This window comes from Sceloporus undulatus, chromosome 6, assembly GCF_019175285.1.
Source record: "Sceloporus undulatus isolate JIND9_A2432 ecotype Alabama chromosome 6, SceUnd_v1.1, whole genome shotgun sequence".
Taxonomy (NCBI): Eukaryota; Metazoa; Chordata; class Lepidosauria; order Squamata; family Phrynosomatidae; genus Sceloporus; species Sceloporus undulatus.
Genome location: NC_056527.1, coordinates 97209462 through 97225264, shown reverse-complemented (window position 1 = coordinate 97225264; position 15803 = coordinate 97209462). Strand labels below are relative to the sequence as shown.

At 43.2% G+C, this 15803-nt stretch overlaps 1 protein-coding gene across 1 annotated transcript in view; it reads right to left on the bottom strand.

The window, feature by feature from the left end:
• PLXDC1 (plexin domain containing 1) overlaps positions 1-15803 on the bottom strand; it is a 64319-nt gene that overhangs the window by 31944 nt on the left and 16572 nt on the right. The window contains exon 2 of the mRNA XM_042475960.1: positions 15234-15397. Coding sequence (XP_042331894.1) covers positions 15234-15397 — 164 coding nt within the window. The remainder of the gene's footprint in view (positions 1-15233; positions 15398-15803) is intronic.

The window sequence follows — 15803 nt, the reverse complement described above, 5'->3', positions numbered from 1 at the left end:
TGTGATTCTTTTTACTTCTGGAAAATCCCAAAAGTAAAAAAGAGTTGTGTTTTGTTGACTAATCTAGCCAGTTTAATGTTGCGTTAACACCGATGTGTCTGAAAATCAATCACAATTTTGCATATCTTCTTAGGCTTTTTCCAGGTTTTAAATCCCTTTTCTACATGGGATGCATCCTGTGTGATAACCTCCATCTGCTTAATAAATGGATTGCAAGCAACTAGCCCAAGGATAGGGAATATGTGATCATGTAGATGTTGCTGTACTCCTTCACCATTGGCTATGCTGGCTAGGACTGATGGGAGCTAAACATTATCTATGTCTGGAAGGCCAGCATGTTTTCCAGCACTGAAATGGGCTGTGCTCCTATTCCAACGTTGTTGCCATTATCCTCTTTGTATTTCCCTCCCAACTCATCCTCTTCCTTCCCTTCCCATTTCTCTTCCTGCACTGACTGACAAACCCCAAGAAAGATTATCTTGCTTTATCTTGGAGATAGATTAGGCTAATGGAGATTTTGTCCTGGACTATCCAAGGGCTGAGTGGAGATTTGATTTCAATCTAGCCAAAATCCTGTATGGAAAGCATGGTCCTAAAGATGTTAGTTAAAGAGCTTGTTCCCACTAGGGGATACCCCGCGTTCTGAATCGATTTCAATAGGCAGCGTGCCCATTAGGATTCGGTTTAAACCTAGAACGGTTCTAGAGCAACCCGGAATCGTTCCCACTAGAAATCGAATCCAGAAGCGGGATAAAATTTAAATCCGTGTTTTCCTCATTTAACGCGTGTTAAAAAAACACTAGGGTCCTACCTACTGTTTTTCCCTTGATTCGAGTTAGGAACCGGATTATTTAGATGAGAACGATATCGTTTCAATCGGGCTAGAAGGATGGGAGGAGCTGACTGCGAAGGGGGCTGTCCTTGGGGGAGTTGCCCTTTCTGTCCCCATCCATCGTGGCTGTCGCCATTTTTGCTTCCCTCACCCCTTTGTCCGCTGTGGTCTTTCAATAAGAGATAAGGATTATTTTTATTTTTTATTTTAATGGTTTACAAGCGCTTAATTTCTTCAGCGCTTTAAGCGCCTGAAGTCTCGGCTGCTCAAGCGCCTGCATCTGCAAAGGACTACAAGGCTTCTCCCGGTGGATTGCAACCTTCCCTCTGTGTGGGGAGAGCCCATTTCTAACGGAGGAGAGGCAAGAAGGGAAGGCTAAGAGGCATTCACTGCCCGCTTGGGCTCTGATCTCGCCCAGGCAGGGAAGGGAAGGCTCCTCACGAGGAGGCATCTGATCTCGCCCAACTCTCAGATTCTAAGGTCTATCCACCTAGCCTCTGTTTTAGCTTGGAACTAGGGTCCCCTTTCTCTGCTTCCTTCTGCCATGCAGGAACTCCCTAATCAAAGGGCTCAAGCAGAGGCTGGGTGGGCATGTGTCATTGGGGATGCTTTGACAGAGAGTTCCTGCGTGGCAGAAGGGAGGGATTGGACTAGAAGGCTCTTCCTGGGGTCCCTTCCAACTCTCAGATTCTAAGGTCTATCCACCTAGCCTCTGTTTTAGCTTGGAACTAGGGTCCCCTTTCTCTGCCTCCTTCTGCCATGCAGGAACTCCCTAATCAAAGGGCTCAAGCAGAGGCTGGGTGGGCATGTGTCATTGGGGATGCTTTGACAGAGAGTTCCTGCGTGGCAGAAGGGAGGGATTGGACTAGAAGGCTCTTCCTGGGGTCCTTCCAACTCTTAGATTCTAAGGTCTATCCACCCAGCCTCTGTTTTAGCTTGGAACTAGGGTCCCCCTTCTCTGCCTCCTTCTGCCATGCAGGAACTCCCTAATCAAAGGGAGTTTCCTAATCAAAGGGAGTCTCGCCCTAATCAATGGGGGGGGGGATAGAGCCTTTCTTCCTCTCTTTCTCAAACGGAATCTGCCTTCTCCTCCTACCCTAGAAAGAGAATCTTTGGGAAGAGTGCTCCCTCCCTGTTTTGCCAGAAGCCTCCCCCATTCATCTGAGGGCTCTGTCAAGGGATTCTCCCTGGCTGTCTTGGTGTGAGACATGAACAAAACCTATCCCATAGTTCCTCTGGCAAGAGCTTCCGTTTCCTACTAATAAATTCGCTTTGCCACAAGCTTCCCCCATTCATCTGAGGGCTCTGTCAAGGGATTCTGCCTGACTGTCTTGGTGGGAGACATGAAGAAAACCTATCCCATAGTTCCTCTGGCAAGAGCTTGGGTTTCCTACTAAATTCGGAGGGAAAATGTATATAAGGCTGACAGCGCCCTGGAAAACCTATCCCATAGTTCCTCTGGAGAGAGCTTTGGTTTCCTACTAAATTCACATTGCCAGCAGCCTCCTTCTCATTGATCTCTGTGGGCTCTCTGAAGGGATTCTCCCTGGCTGTCTGAGGAGACATGAAGCGGGGATGCTGCCCTGGAAAACCTATCCCATAGTTCCTCTGGAGAGAGCTTTGGTTTCCTACTAAATTCGGAGGGAAAATGTATATAATAAGGCAGACAGCGCTTATGACGTGTGATCGTTTAAGCGCCTTGATTGGTTCATTTTAAAAAAAAACCGCCAAAAATAAATCGAATCAGAAACGGTCACAGAGATGGAAACGATGTCACAGATACATCGATTCCGAATAATGCGGGTTAACGTTACGTCATTCTGACGTAGTATTGATTGACAACTCCAAATAAGGTATGGAGGAGAAGAATCGCTTTATTTAAACACCGATTTCATGCCAAGTGAGAACGCTTACTGAACGCTTGCAGGTAAAAAATCCGAATTAAACAAGCAGATGGGAACGATGAATAAAGCGATTCTGAAAGCGGGATAACAACTGTGTTATTTTAATTCGATTTTATTAAAAGTGTTTTATTTTAATTCGTATCAAATCCTAAGTGGGAACAAGCTCAAAATCTCACCATCCCTTGCATTGCGTATGCTCACTGGAGCTGATGAGAGTAGCAGTCCAACAACATCTGGAGGATCACATATTCTCCCCTTCTGCTTTCCAATCAATAGCTGCAGAACATGTCCTAGGAAGTATCTAATAGTTGTTAAAAGCCATTTATGTTTGCAAGCATTCACAACTTCCCATGGAAGTGACTTCTGCAAGTTAATTGCACATGACACTAAGAAGGTTTGCTTTTTGTTCAGCCTGCTTGTTGCCTACTGCTGTATTTTATTTATTTATTTGGCTGTGTTCAAGACTGGTCTCTCTCTTTGTGTGTGCATGTGCATGTTTCTTTATTCATTTTCTTCAATGATTTTCCAAACTAGCAGCAGAGAACTTTTGGCCCTCCATATACTTCTGAGCAGAGCTTGGGAAAGTTACTTTTTTGGACTGTAATTCCCAGAATACTCCAAACAGTATGGCCACTGGCGAGGGGAATCTAGAAATTTGAATTTAAAAAAGCAAACTTTTTCAAGCTCTGTTTCAAAAAACCACAAGTCCCACAATCTTTTTTTTACCTCTGAGTAAGCTGGAAAGACAATGGGAGTTGCAGGCAAAAATACATGGAAAGACAAAGGTTTTCCCACTCTGTTCTAAATGTTTTTTGTTATCTCCTCCTCAGCTGTGTATTTTTTTTTAAACGTGGGGCATTTTATCTTTCATCTTCATCTTCAAGCAGATCATAGCCCCTTTTGACTTTCCACTGCAAACAGGTTATGAGACCAAGTCCTTTCTGGCTCAAATTTCAGTTTTATTCTAGCCAAGCTCTATCTTGGAAGGCCACCAACCAAATCATGTGGATTTCACACAGCGGTGTTGCTAAAGAAATCTGGTCTTCTATAAAGGACTCTCAGGGTTTGACTGCTTTTAAAAAAAATTAATGGGATGATGGGCCAAGGTTTTAGGGAATAAGACATTAATTCAGAAGTTACCCCTTTGATGCTTCAGAACAAGACTGTTAACATGGAGGTCTTGATCCAGTGATAGAAAAGGAAACAGGAATTGTCAGAAAAGCTAAAGGCAATGAAGGTAATAGGGAAAGCGGGGTGGCCTGAACCAGCCAGAACAATTACCTTCTTGCAACCTAGAGGTTCAGAGAAAAGCCTGGCCCTTATATTCATTGCTGTGTTGCTAAGAAGCCCCACAGCATAGAATCAAGACTTCTTCCCACTTTTCATTGGACCTGTTGCTTGAAGACCTCCCCTCCTTTGCCCAACATTCTCCCTTTGGTTCACTTATAGCAATGAGCTGACTCCATGTGCTGCACTCAGCAGATTTCCTGGTTTGTTAATCTTCCTTTAGGTCAAGTCAGTCTTAGGTAAGGTTGCCTCTGTCATTAACTAGAACAGTGATTCCCAAACTTTGGTCGTCCAGGTGTTTTGGGGTTCAACTCTCAGAAGCCCCAGCCACCTGTCCTCCAGGTGTTTTGACATCCAAACACCTGGAGGACACAAAGGCCATCGACTCAGGTAGCAAATGCCGAAAGGTAGGATAAGTACTCAAAAGATATTGACAGACAGGGCTATATGGCCCACACACAGTTCCCAGAATCCTGCTGCCAGCCTGGCTAAGGGTGATGCCTGTGGGAGAATGGTGGGAGATACAGTTCACAAAAGTAACTATTCTGTGCTCTGGATCTGCCTTGTGCTCTCTAAGCTAGTCTCTGATGCCCCTCAGGAAGATGCAGTGTCAAAATAAAATGAAACTGTCAAACTGATGACTTTGTCTACATGAAATGGGGGTTATCATCTTGTTCTTTGACTCAGGCAACAAAACATCTTAGATCAGCCCTGGTCATAGGGCTACCTACTCTTTATAGGCCTTGCCTGAGTGCCACATTTAGCATAATCCCTGGATGAATTTTCTCCCAGGAATCATCAGAGTAGTTTCTTCCTTTCTGAGTTTTCAGCCAGTTAGTTTAGCACTAGTATGGTACTGACTCTGGCAGCATAATCTGTCTCACAGAAGCAAAGTCAATTCGGTGATGGACATTGTGCCTCCGACCCAATTGCTCAGGATCTCCGAAAGACTGTTCCTGCAGAAGGCCCTCTGAGCCTTCTGACTTTCTGCTCAATGCAGGATCTCCAATTAGAGCATTCCCTTTTGTCTACCTCTTTTCTGAAGACATGCAGAGGAGGAGACCTCCCCACCTCTCTAGGCAATTGATTCCATTGCCAAACCACTCTCACTGTCAAGAAGTTCTTTCTAATGTTCAATCAAAATCTATCCTCCTGTAACTTAAAACCATTAGACCGAGTTCTACCATCCGAGACAACAGAGAACAAGTCGTGCACCTTCCTCCTTGTGGCAGCCCTTGAGGTTTTAAACAGTGCAGTCATGTCACCCCTCAGCCTTCTCTACACCATGGCCAGCTCCTTCAACTTCTCTTCATATGTTTTGTTCTCCATACTTCTTATAATCCTCTTTGTTCTTCTCGCAACTTGCTCCAATTTGTCTATATTGGTAGTTCCCAAACTTTGGTCCTCCAGATGTTTGGGATGTCAGCTCCCAGGATTCCTGACTATTGGCCAAGTTGTCTGGGGCTTCTGGGAGCTGAAGTCTAAAACACCTGGAGAAGCAAAGTTTGGGAATCTCTCATCTATATCCTTCTTAAAATGAAGTGTCCGGAACAGGATTTGAATCCCTGCTTAGCCATGGAAAAACACAGGGTGGGCTTGGGCAAAGCCCATTATCTCAACTCCAGAAGAAGGCAAAGGCAACATCATCATCAATCTTTCAAACAAATCTTGCCAAGAAAATCTTGTGATAAGTTCGCCTTAGGGCCACCATAAGTCAGAAATAACTTGAAGGCTCACAACAACAACAACAACAACAACAACAACAACAAATGTTGGGGTGAGAAAGTTTCCACTCAGAAAGAAGCCTGAGGGTATACAGTATGTTTAGAAGAACTGAAATCTCCTAATGGTGTGTGTGTGTGTGAGAGGGGGGGACACGGCATCATTTGGGAGCTATCAGAAAAGCTACTTGTTGGAGAATCATCAACCATATTGGCCCTTTTTCTCCCTTGCGCACAAGCATACAGAGGCTAGGAGCTTCCAAATGTGTTCTCAATAAAATAATGTGGGGGAAAAACAAATTTAAACAGCAAATGCCAAGGCTGGGTGGAATTGGCTGCTTTCACACTTCGGCATGTGCTCCATCATTACCTCATTGCTGGATCATTACTGTGTTCCAATCCACCACCTTGATTTGGTTACAGCAAGAATTAAAAAGAGAGAAAAAACAAGGGGAGCGGAGGGGAATGGGAGAAGGGGGAAAATAACCTTGAAGAAACATGCACAGGAAGTGAGAATGAGGTGAAGCTTTGCAATCTGGTTATGTTATCCTGCAGAAACTTGCCATGGCCTCCCCCAGCTCTGCCACACTCCTTAATCTGAATCCACTCCTCTAACAAAAGTAGGAAGTGTGGGGGTGGAGATGCTGGATTATTGCTATGTTAGTCAAAAGACAAGAACTACAATGTAGGTTAAAATACATTGAAGTATTTTATACAATGTAATACTTATATTTAAGTAGGTTAAGATGTTGCTGCAGCATGTAAGCTTTCAGGTTTCACAGAATAGAATTTCATAAGATCTGACAAAGGGTTCTGGGGAGAAGCTTGTGTTCCACATTCATCTGCCCCAGCAAAGGATACTTTTGATTTCTGTGTTAATTGATAGGAACTGTTCAGACTTTCTTCTGCATCTCTTCCAAATCTATGATTCTATCATTCCTGCTTAAACTCTTCCTGCTCCTTCTACCTCTGCTGAGTTAATAGCAGCACAGGCTTATAAGAAATGCAGTTAGCAACAATGGGAATGGAAAATGAGCAAGGAATAGGATGTGTAAAATGGTTCAGCGTTTTTTGCAGTCCTGGCCAACACCCCACCAAAAAAAGCCAAGCACCCCCAATCCATAGTGAAGCTTTCCACAAAACAAGCCTTTTGTAACATGACAGAAAACTGGTTTGTGGAAAGCACTCTCCAGTAGTGTTGGATTGTATTTCCTATCACTCACAAACATGACAGGTTGAGAATGATGGAAAAATTGTGATCCAACACAGCTGGTGGACATTGCCTTGGAGAAGGTTGATTTACAGGCAGCCCAGAGCAACCCAAAGATGACTATGTGCACAGCAGAAACTGGAAAAGCCATGATGTTCATAGAGTTGGAAGAGACCACAAAGGCCATCCAGTCCAACCCCCTGCCATGCAGGAAATCTCAATCAAAGCATACCCAACAGATGGCCATCCAGCCTCTGTTTAAAGACCTCTAAGGAAGGAGACTTCACTACACTCTGAGGGAGTTTGTTCCACTGTTGAATAGCCCTTACTGTCAAGAAGTTCCTCCTAATGCTGAGGTGGAATCTCTTTTCCTGGAGCTTGCATCCATTGTTCCAGGTCCTGTTCTATGGAGCAGCAGAAAACAAGTTAGCTCCCTCCTCAATATGACATCCCTTCAAGTATTTAAACAGGGCTATCATATCACCTCTTAACCTTCTCTTCTCCAGACTAAACATCCCCAGCTTCCTGAGTCTTTCCTCATAGGACATGTTTTCCAGACCCTTCACCATTTTAGTTGCCCTCCTTTGGACATACTCAAGTTTCTCAACATCCTTTTAAAACTGTGGTGCCCAGAACTGGACACAATATTCCAGGGCAAAAAGCCAACTGCAGTAATAAGAAGCTCTACATTTTCTCCCAAATAAGCTATAGTCAGGGCCTTACCAATACTACGCCCATGAGCTGGCACATCATGACGCTTCTCTCCTTTGCAGCTAACCCTTCCCCCCTTTAGGGAGGCACCCATTGCCTCTTCATTCAAAACCACCCATTACTGAATTTTGGAAAGAAGCCTTCTTTCAGTTGGCTTTGCCCCGTGGAAGATGCTGGCATCCCTTTTCCCTTGTTTTTTTCAGCTAAGGCTGCTGGAATCCACTCGGACATGCAACCGCCAAAGACTCCTGGGGTGCTGCTGTCTCCAGCATAACTTTTCTTCTGTCTCCTCTTCCTCTCACTTCTACTCAGACTCAGAGATGGGGAGCATGCGGCCCTCCAGATATTGCTAGAACACAGTTCTCATCAGATCTTAATATTGGTTACGCTGGCTAAGGCTGATGAAAGTGGCAGTGCCACATTCCCTGACCCTGAACTATAAGAAGGTAGAATTTGTTTTGAACATTAGGAAAATTATCTTAATTCTAAGAAGAGTCCAGCTCTGGGGCTAAGCTGCCCAAGAAAGCTATGGGTTTTGTTCCCTGGCACCTTTTCCAGGGGAAAGTGCCCAGTATATAATTTTAAAAACAGAGGTGAGCAAATGGGGACCTTTAGATATTTCTGGACTGCAATTACTACAATCCTTCACTATTAGCTACTCTGGATAAAGCTGCTCCTGTAAAAACTAGATAGTCCTGCATTCATAATAGTTGTATAGAAGAGGGAATTTCAGCATGTGTTACCTGGTCATTTCCTCTTCTACACAACTATGAAAATTCCAGGAACCTACTCTAGTTTTCATTCTGATGGAAGGCCAAAGCCTCTGGAGGGCTACAGTTTCCCAAACCTGTTTTAAAGGAGAGCTGTGGAAGTTGTGGCTTTCCCAATGCTGCTGAACTCCATCTCTTCATTCCTTGGTAGTATGGGCAATACCAAGTAACCATAGGATATATATGGTGAGCCATAGCCCTGCTTTGAAGTACAGGATATGTGCAAATTATCATGGGGTATTCTGCTCTGGTCAGCATTTCAGAATAGCCTGGTATCGAAAATACCAAATTTAGCTGTAAAGATACTTTACTTCAAGAAGTGGATTCCTTGTCATCATACACTAGGAATGGCTTTGCAGAGAACCTTCCAGCAGCTAGTGTCATGTGTAAATAAAGCTATGCATACAGGGTGAATTATTTGTCATGGCACAACAGATATACTCTACAGCCATTGACAAACACAGAGTTGTGCATACAGCAATGTTTCATACTACAGTTGTACATCGTTGAAAGCTAGGTTGAAGTAGTGGTCTGAGTGTTAGGCTATGACTATGACCAGGGTTTCAGTCTTCACTTGAGCATAAAAACCCACTGGGTGACCTTGGGCAAGTCACACTCTCTCAGCCTCAGAGGACGGCAATGGCAACCTCCTCTGAAGAAACTTGCCAAGAAAATCCTATGACAGGTTCACGTTAGGGTTGCAAGAATTTAAAAAAAAAAATGACATGGAGGCACAAAACAACAACAACTGCACAATATCAACCAGTCATTATCTGCAAAGGCATCCGCACAGGGTTTGGGCAGTGCAGATGCCTATGCTGAGGGGATGTTGGATGATGGCCCAGGTAAAGCAACCTGATTCACCTATTTTGAAAGACCTTGCTTATTCCTTCTCCTAAAGTTATCTTTATTCTTGAGAATGAAGAAACTTTCTCAAAGGAATAAATGCATTCTTCCATCATAACGGCCCTTGGCTTCTAACTGGATAGATGCCAATACAGTTCTCTCGGAGCAGGGTGCTTTGTAAGTTCAAATGGAGAAAGCAGAGTTTCTTGCCTCATGTTCCCTTTCTTTCAACCAGCCTAGGGTTGGTAGTGTTACTTTTCATCTACACAGACTTCCTATAACATCCAAAGCAGAATTGTGATGGTGCGACCAAAATTCTGTCACTTTATTTCTCCTGTATATGTTTTGTTTTTGTTTTTACCTCTAAAGCTTTAAATGCTAGCATGATAATTTATACCCTTTGTTTGGTCCAATAAAGGTATTAACACAGGGTGGATTTTGAAGTTTGTTTTTTGTTTAACAGCCAACCCAGCTGCTCTTATAACGTTACAACAGACTGGAGATCTTTAAAGGATGTCACATTTTCAAAAGTCTTTTGCAGCTGTGCCTTTAACAGCAGCTTGAGCTGCAAGAATTAACAGAGGATACATTCATCTCCATGCTATGGACATTCTTTCTACCTGTTAATTCAGAGGTGGAATCATGCAGTTATCCAGAAATTTTTGGAGAGCAATTCCCAGCATTCTTCACTCTTGGCAGTCCTGGTTAAGACCAGTAAGACATACAATCCAATAACATCTGGAAGGCTACAGGATTCCAACCCCTGTGCTAACTCCTGGAAGTCAATTTATGTTAAAGGCAAAATCACAAAGGCTGGTTGAAAAGCTGGCACTCTCTGCTCCATTGTACAGATGCTGTTTTATCTACACCTGCCCTGGGGTACATACCCTTCTCACTAATAGGCCTATATGTCATCCTCATCCAACAACTGATAATGCCATGAAATGAAGCAAGTCACAAACAGGTCTCTAAATTCTGCCTCACCTGTGCATGGGTAGAGTGCATCAACTTTGCAGCCAGCTACAGCTGCTGGCAGTGTTCTGTCAAAGTGTGCGACACATTTTCCCTCTGTATTGATTTTTGTTCATTAAAATGCAATCCTCTTTCATCTAGACGCAGCTCACACTCTAATTCCAAAGCTCATAAACAATGTGCCATTAATCTATACCACTCACAGAATTCTCTATTTCAATCCCGCACCTCCTCAGGGCTTTCATTTCCCACACTCCATGCCATATTAAGTAGGTACATAAACATGCCTCTAGCTGATCTGGATCAGAGCTTGAATTACAAACAACTAGATACAACTAGGTACTTTAACAAAGGTAAAATGACATTTCATAATTACTGTAACTTAATGGGAGCTACCTTTGCTCCTTTTGTGATATACCTATAATTTTAGCTAATTTGATAGTTACTGGAATGTGGTCTCACTAAATGGTGGTGGAAGAATATCAGGTAGTTCAAGAGCTGCCTTGCGCTCTGTCGTAGGTGTTGAAGTAGGTGGAAGGAAAGTTTGCTTTACAAGTCGGCAGTTTGTAAGAGTCAGGTGTGTGTGTGTGTTTTTAGACAACTAAAGTGTAATGATCGTACATAGTTACTTTTGAGAAATGGGAAAGCATTTCTTCCTTTAAAAGTAGCAAACATAATGGAAATTCGATGGAGAATGAGTGCAATGGCTAGAGAGCTTGATTAAGGAGTAAAGACACCAACAGCTCCAGAAATAAAACAAAGATCTTATTGTAGGATATCCATTAAGACAGGTAAATTCTCCAGAGTGCTGAGCTATTACTGAACTAAACTAGCTTCATCCCTGAAAAATCTGTAAGAGAGATAAAAGTGGCAGGAAAAGAAGAGGTAGAAAGTTCCCCAGGAGTATCAGACACTGATTGCAATTCAATATTCTCTCAGCATAGCGAAAATATTCACATATGCCAATATGACAAAACTATGCCAAATCGCAACATTGCACAGCACACGTCACTGGTTGGGTGCTGCAGTACAATGTGAAAGTGCAACTACAGTGCACAACAGGCAATGCACAACTGCAGTGTACAAAGTTGTCTGTGCAACTCCACTTCTACTGTTACCTACAGAATATATCTGCTGCCCTATGGCAAATCATTCACCTTGCATACATAGCATAACTTACACATGCATATGCCACTAACAGAATGCCAACCTATGTAACCAGAGAGGTCATGATAGGTGGATATAAGATGAGGAAACTTTGAGCCACTCAAACTACTCAACTCTTTTGTTGCTGCTTTCTCTGGGATATCTCTAACTCGTCAGTGCTGTGTTTTGTTACACTGCTAACGAAAATGCTTTTGATACTCCATTCAAATTATAACTTAATTTTAAAAGCATTTTCTTCCCTTTCCTCAGACATTACCTTCTCACCAAGGTTGGCTCCATCATTATGTTGAGTTACGCAGCCAATGCATGGGCAGATAGTCAGGGTATGAGGGCTCAGTGTTGTAATAAGATGCTGGAGTACAAAATTATGTGTGCCACAAAGCCTGCTCTATGATCGAGGAGCTAACCTGATGTCCTAAGATGCACAGCGGGATGCTGCCCTATCCCCCATGTTGATTCAGTGACTCATTTAGTAAGCTTTTGTACATGGAATAGCAGAGAGGCATCATTTTGTCCTTTGCCTCAGGCAGCAAAATGTCTCAGACTGATCCTGCCATGTCTTCTGTTCTCTGTGCTTCATTCAGCATAGGCACATTGTTGTTATGTGCCTTCAAGTTGTTTCTGACTTATAGCAACCCTAAAGCAACCCTAAAGTGAACTTATGACAGGGTTTGCTTGGCAGATTTCTTCAGAAGGGATCTGCCATTGCCATCCTATGAGGCTGAGAGAGTGTGACTTGCAAGCAGACAAGGAGTAAAATGACATGAGACATTGGAGATATATGATCAATCTTCCCCTTCTCTCTCTCTCTCTCCTTTAGAAATGAGGTTCGACTTTTCCACCCACTGTTTTTTCACTAACAGATCATGGAAATGGAGACTTTCCCACAGAGAGAAAGGTTTTTCCCCCCTAACCTTTCTTTCCTCACAAAAACCTTATATGAGGAAGGGGGGCAAAATTTGTATATCACTGGGGGTAATTATCTTACACACTGTAAACTGCTTAGAGAGTGCTTAAGTACACTGATAAGAAGTATAGAAATGTAATTGCTGTTACTTTCCATTGCTATTGCTTGGTGGTGTTGCCCATTCTCATAATACTGTTCTTATGACAAGAATGAGGTGATGGCACCAAGGTGGGGAGTCAACCGGGTGTCACCCCTTTTCTAGGATGTCACCACCCCTGCATCCCCCTAGCGATACCACTCCCCATATCCCCCGGAAGGTGTTTGGTGGCAAAAAACCATTTTTTGTGGAAGTTGATGTTATGAGTGTGAGGAGGTACAGCCCTCCAATTTCTCCTGGCACATGAATGCAGCTCCCTAGCCATCCACAGTTGCCCACTCCTGATCTAAGAGATTATGATTGGCCAAACCTTACTAAGTGAGCTAGGTAAAGTGAACCTAGTTGTACCTCATCTAAGTCTAGTGACGTTACCACTTGAAGAGTCTACTGCATAGCAATCACGTTTTTTTGAAGCACACGGAAACATACTGATATTGAAGCAATCTTTGTCGCACCTCCATTTCAATACTGGTATGGTGCACCTTCCGCCCTGCTCCACTTCTGCTTCCTCACCATTACTGCCCTAATTGGGACATGCAGATAGATCTAGTGGGGGGGGGGATATTGTGTTGCAGAGGCGGGGGAAGAGAGATCAGGTAGCAGAGGGGAGAAAAGAGAGATTGCGCAGTGAAGGGGGGAGACTGTACAGCGGAGGAAAGGGAATAGAGATTGGATGGTGGTGGAGGAGGAGAAGAGAGATCAGGTGGTGAAAGAGAGACTGGGTGGCAGCAGGAGAGGAGAGATCAGGCATTGGTGATGGCAGGGAAAAGAGATCGGTCTGGCACATGACAACAAAAAACAGAAAAGATAAAAAAGAAAGGCATGGCTTGGGCTGCTTGGGAATAGAAAGAGAGGGGGAGAGAGGACAAGAGGAGGAGAATCCCATCCCCTCATGCCACGTGATTGATATCTCTTCCATTTCTGAATCATAGCATCATGGAATCATAGAGTTGGAAGGGACCACAAGGGCCATCCAGTCCAACTCCCTGCCATGCAGGAACACAAATCAAAGCATCCCTGACAGATAGCATCCAGGCTCTGTTTAAAGACCTTCAAAGAAGGAGACTCCACCATTCTCCAAGGGGGTGTATTCCACTGTCAAACAGCTCTTACTGTCAGGAAGTTCTGCCTAATGTTGAGGTGGAAACTCTTTTCCTGTAGTTTGAATTCCTTGCTCTGGATCCTATTCTCTGGAGCAGCAGAAAACAAGCTTTTTTCATCGTCAGTATGAAGCAGAAGAAATTATTGCACAAGGAGAACTACACAAATTGAAGTGATGGATTTTCCCCTTCATTGACAAGTGCATTTCGGAAACCGCCAGAAACGGGATGAAGATGACGTTGTGCAGTATATATGGTGCAATAATGCTATTATCTTCCTCTAGTCCCACAGTAAAAGCCTCATGTGATAATGTCCTGGCACTCCAAACTTTATACCTCTGGCTTCTCCTCTAGAATCATTGTCCGCGTTAATTCTTCTCTGCCTCTTGCATGGCTGTTTTGTTTCTTTCTTTTTAAAAAAACAACAACACAAAACATAAAGTTCTTGAACACCAAGACTACTTTGTTCCTTAAGACCAGGAGAGTAGAGGCCAAAACAAAATAATACAAAATGAAATTTGACAGGAATCGAGCTCTAGATGCAACTGTTATTTTGTGGACATATACTGTATTGGCAAAGGGAGGAGAGTTTGGCATAGTTTACTCAGAAGCTCAGAGTGTGGTCCTGCAGTATTTATACATTCAGGGGAATTAGGGAGAACTCCAGGACAATTAATTAGTGGAGCAATGGTGCAGATAATTAGTGGTGCAGAGTCTGGACCGAATTGTGTCATAGAGACCTCCTTTTTAGATGGAAATATGTACTTCTACTTATTCTGAAGTATGGTAAGCCAGCCCTGCTGCATTTGGACCCCTTTGCTAATTCTGCTGAGTAGGGAATGGCCCTGGGGCCAATGCAAACTGTATCCACTATTTGCATGCATTTATCTCAAGGGAGGGGTGGTCCTCAGCTTTTTCTACCAACATCCACTTATGGCATGTTTAGGAGGACAGCACCAAAACAAATCCATGGGATATTCTTGTGCCCAAGAAGGTGAAGGAATAATACCTCTAGTGGAAAGAGAAAAGGAAGGTTTCCCTGTCTCCCTGCTGTCATGTTGCTGGCCCCATGTCCTTTCTTTTTCTTTCTCTTGCTGCTGCTAAATAATTTTAAGAAAGTAAGGGGAAAGAGTGAGGGATAGAGAATTGCTAATTGAGGAGGGAAGTGGGTCAAACCTGGAAAGCAAACTAGTCCAAAACATCTGGAGGGCACAAGGTTGGGGAAAGTTATCCTATCCCAGCCTTTCCTGGCCTACTTCCCTCCAGTTGTTTTGAGCATCATCTCCCATTAGCCCCAGACAGCATGATCAATGGTCAGGAAAGCTGAGAGCTGTTGTTCAAAACATCTGGAGGACTCCAGGTAGAGAAAGGTTAACCTATCCTATCTAATCCACTCCACAGATTGGAAAAGGTTTTGGGTATTTTTGGACTACAACCCTTAGAACCCACTCTAGTCCACTCAAGAGTTTGGGAACATTACTTTTTTGGACTAGCACTGGTTGGGGGTTGTACAGATTGTAGTCCAAGAAGAGTAACTTTTCCAATCTGCTATTCTCTTTTACAAAGAAAATAATGCTTACTGGAATCAAAAGCCCTTTTGATGAAGCAAACCATCTTGGTTGTGATAGCCATTCTTATATGAAACTCACCACAATCTGTGTTTCGTTGTCTGTCAAAGTGTCAATAGCTAAACTTTTCCCAATGAGGTCCTGGCTAATCTGTGTTCGCTTGTTGTCTGGTGAGGTTTCCCGCACCTTTCGCTCCCAGGATCGAGGTTCTACCCCCAGCATCGAAACATCTCCCTGGGTCCAACCTGTAGGAAGAGAATGAAATGAAAAGCAGGCAATATTTTCTAGAGTAGGAAGTTGTTTTGAAGCAATGGTGTTTGTTCATTAAGATATAGATATAGATTAAGTAGGAAGGACTATGAGTTAATCTGACCCTGTGAAGAGTACAAAACTGCTTCACTCTGGTTTCTTCCTACTTTGTTTCAACAAACATTAACAAAGTCATAGGAATGATGATGATGATGATTTATTTATAGCCCACCCAATCATGAAGAATCAGGGTGGATTACAACAATAAAAGAATACATTAAAATTCAAATAAAATCCATACATAATCCCTTCCCCACCCCCCATCCCAGTCCTAAAACAGAAGCAATATAAAATAAATTACACTATAAAAACATTATTACAATAAAGCTGGTTAAAAACTAG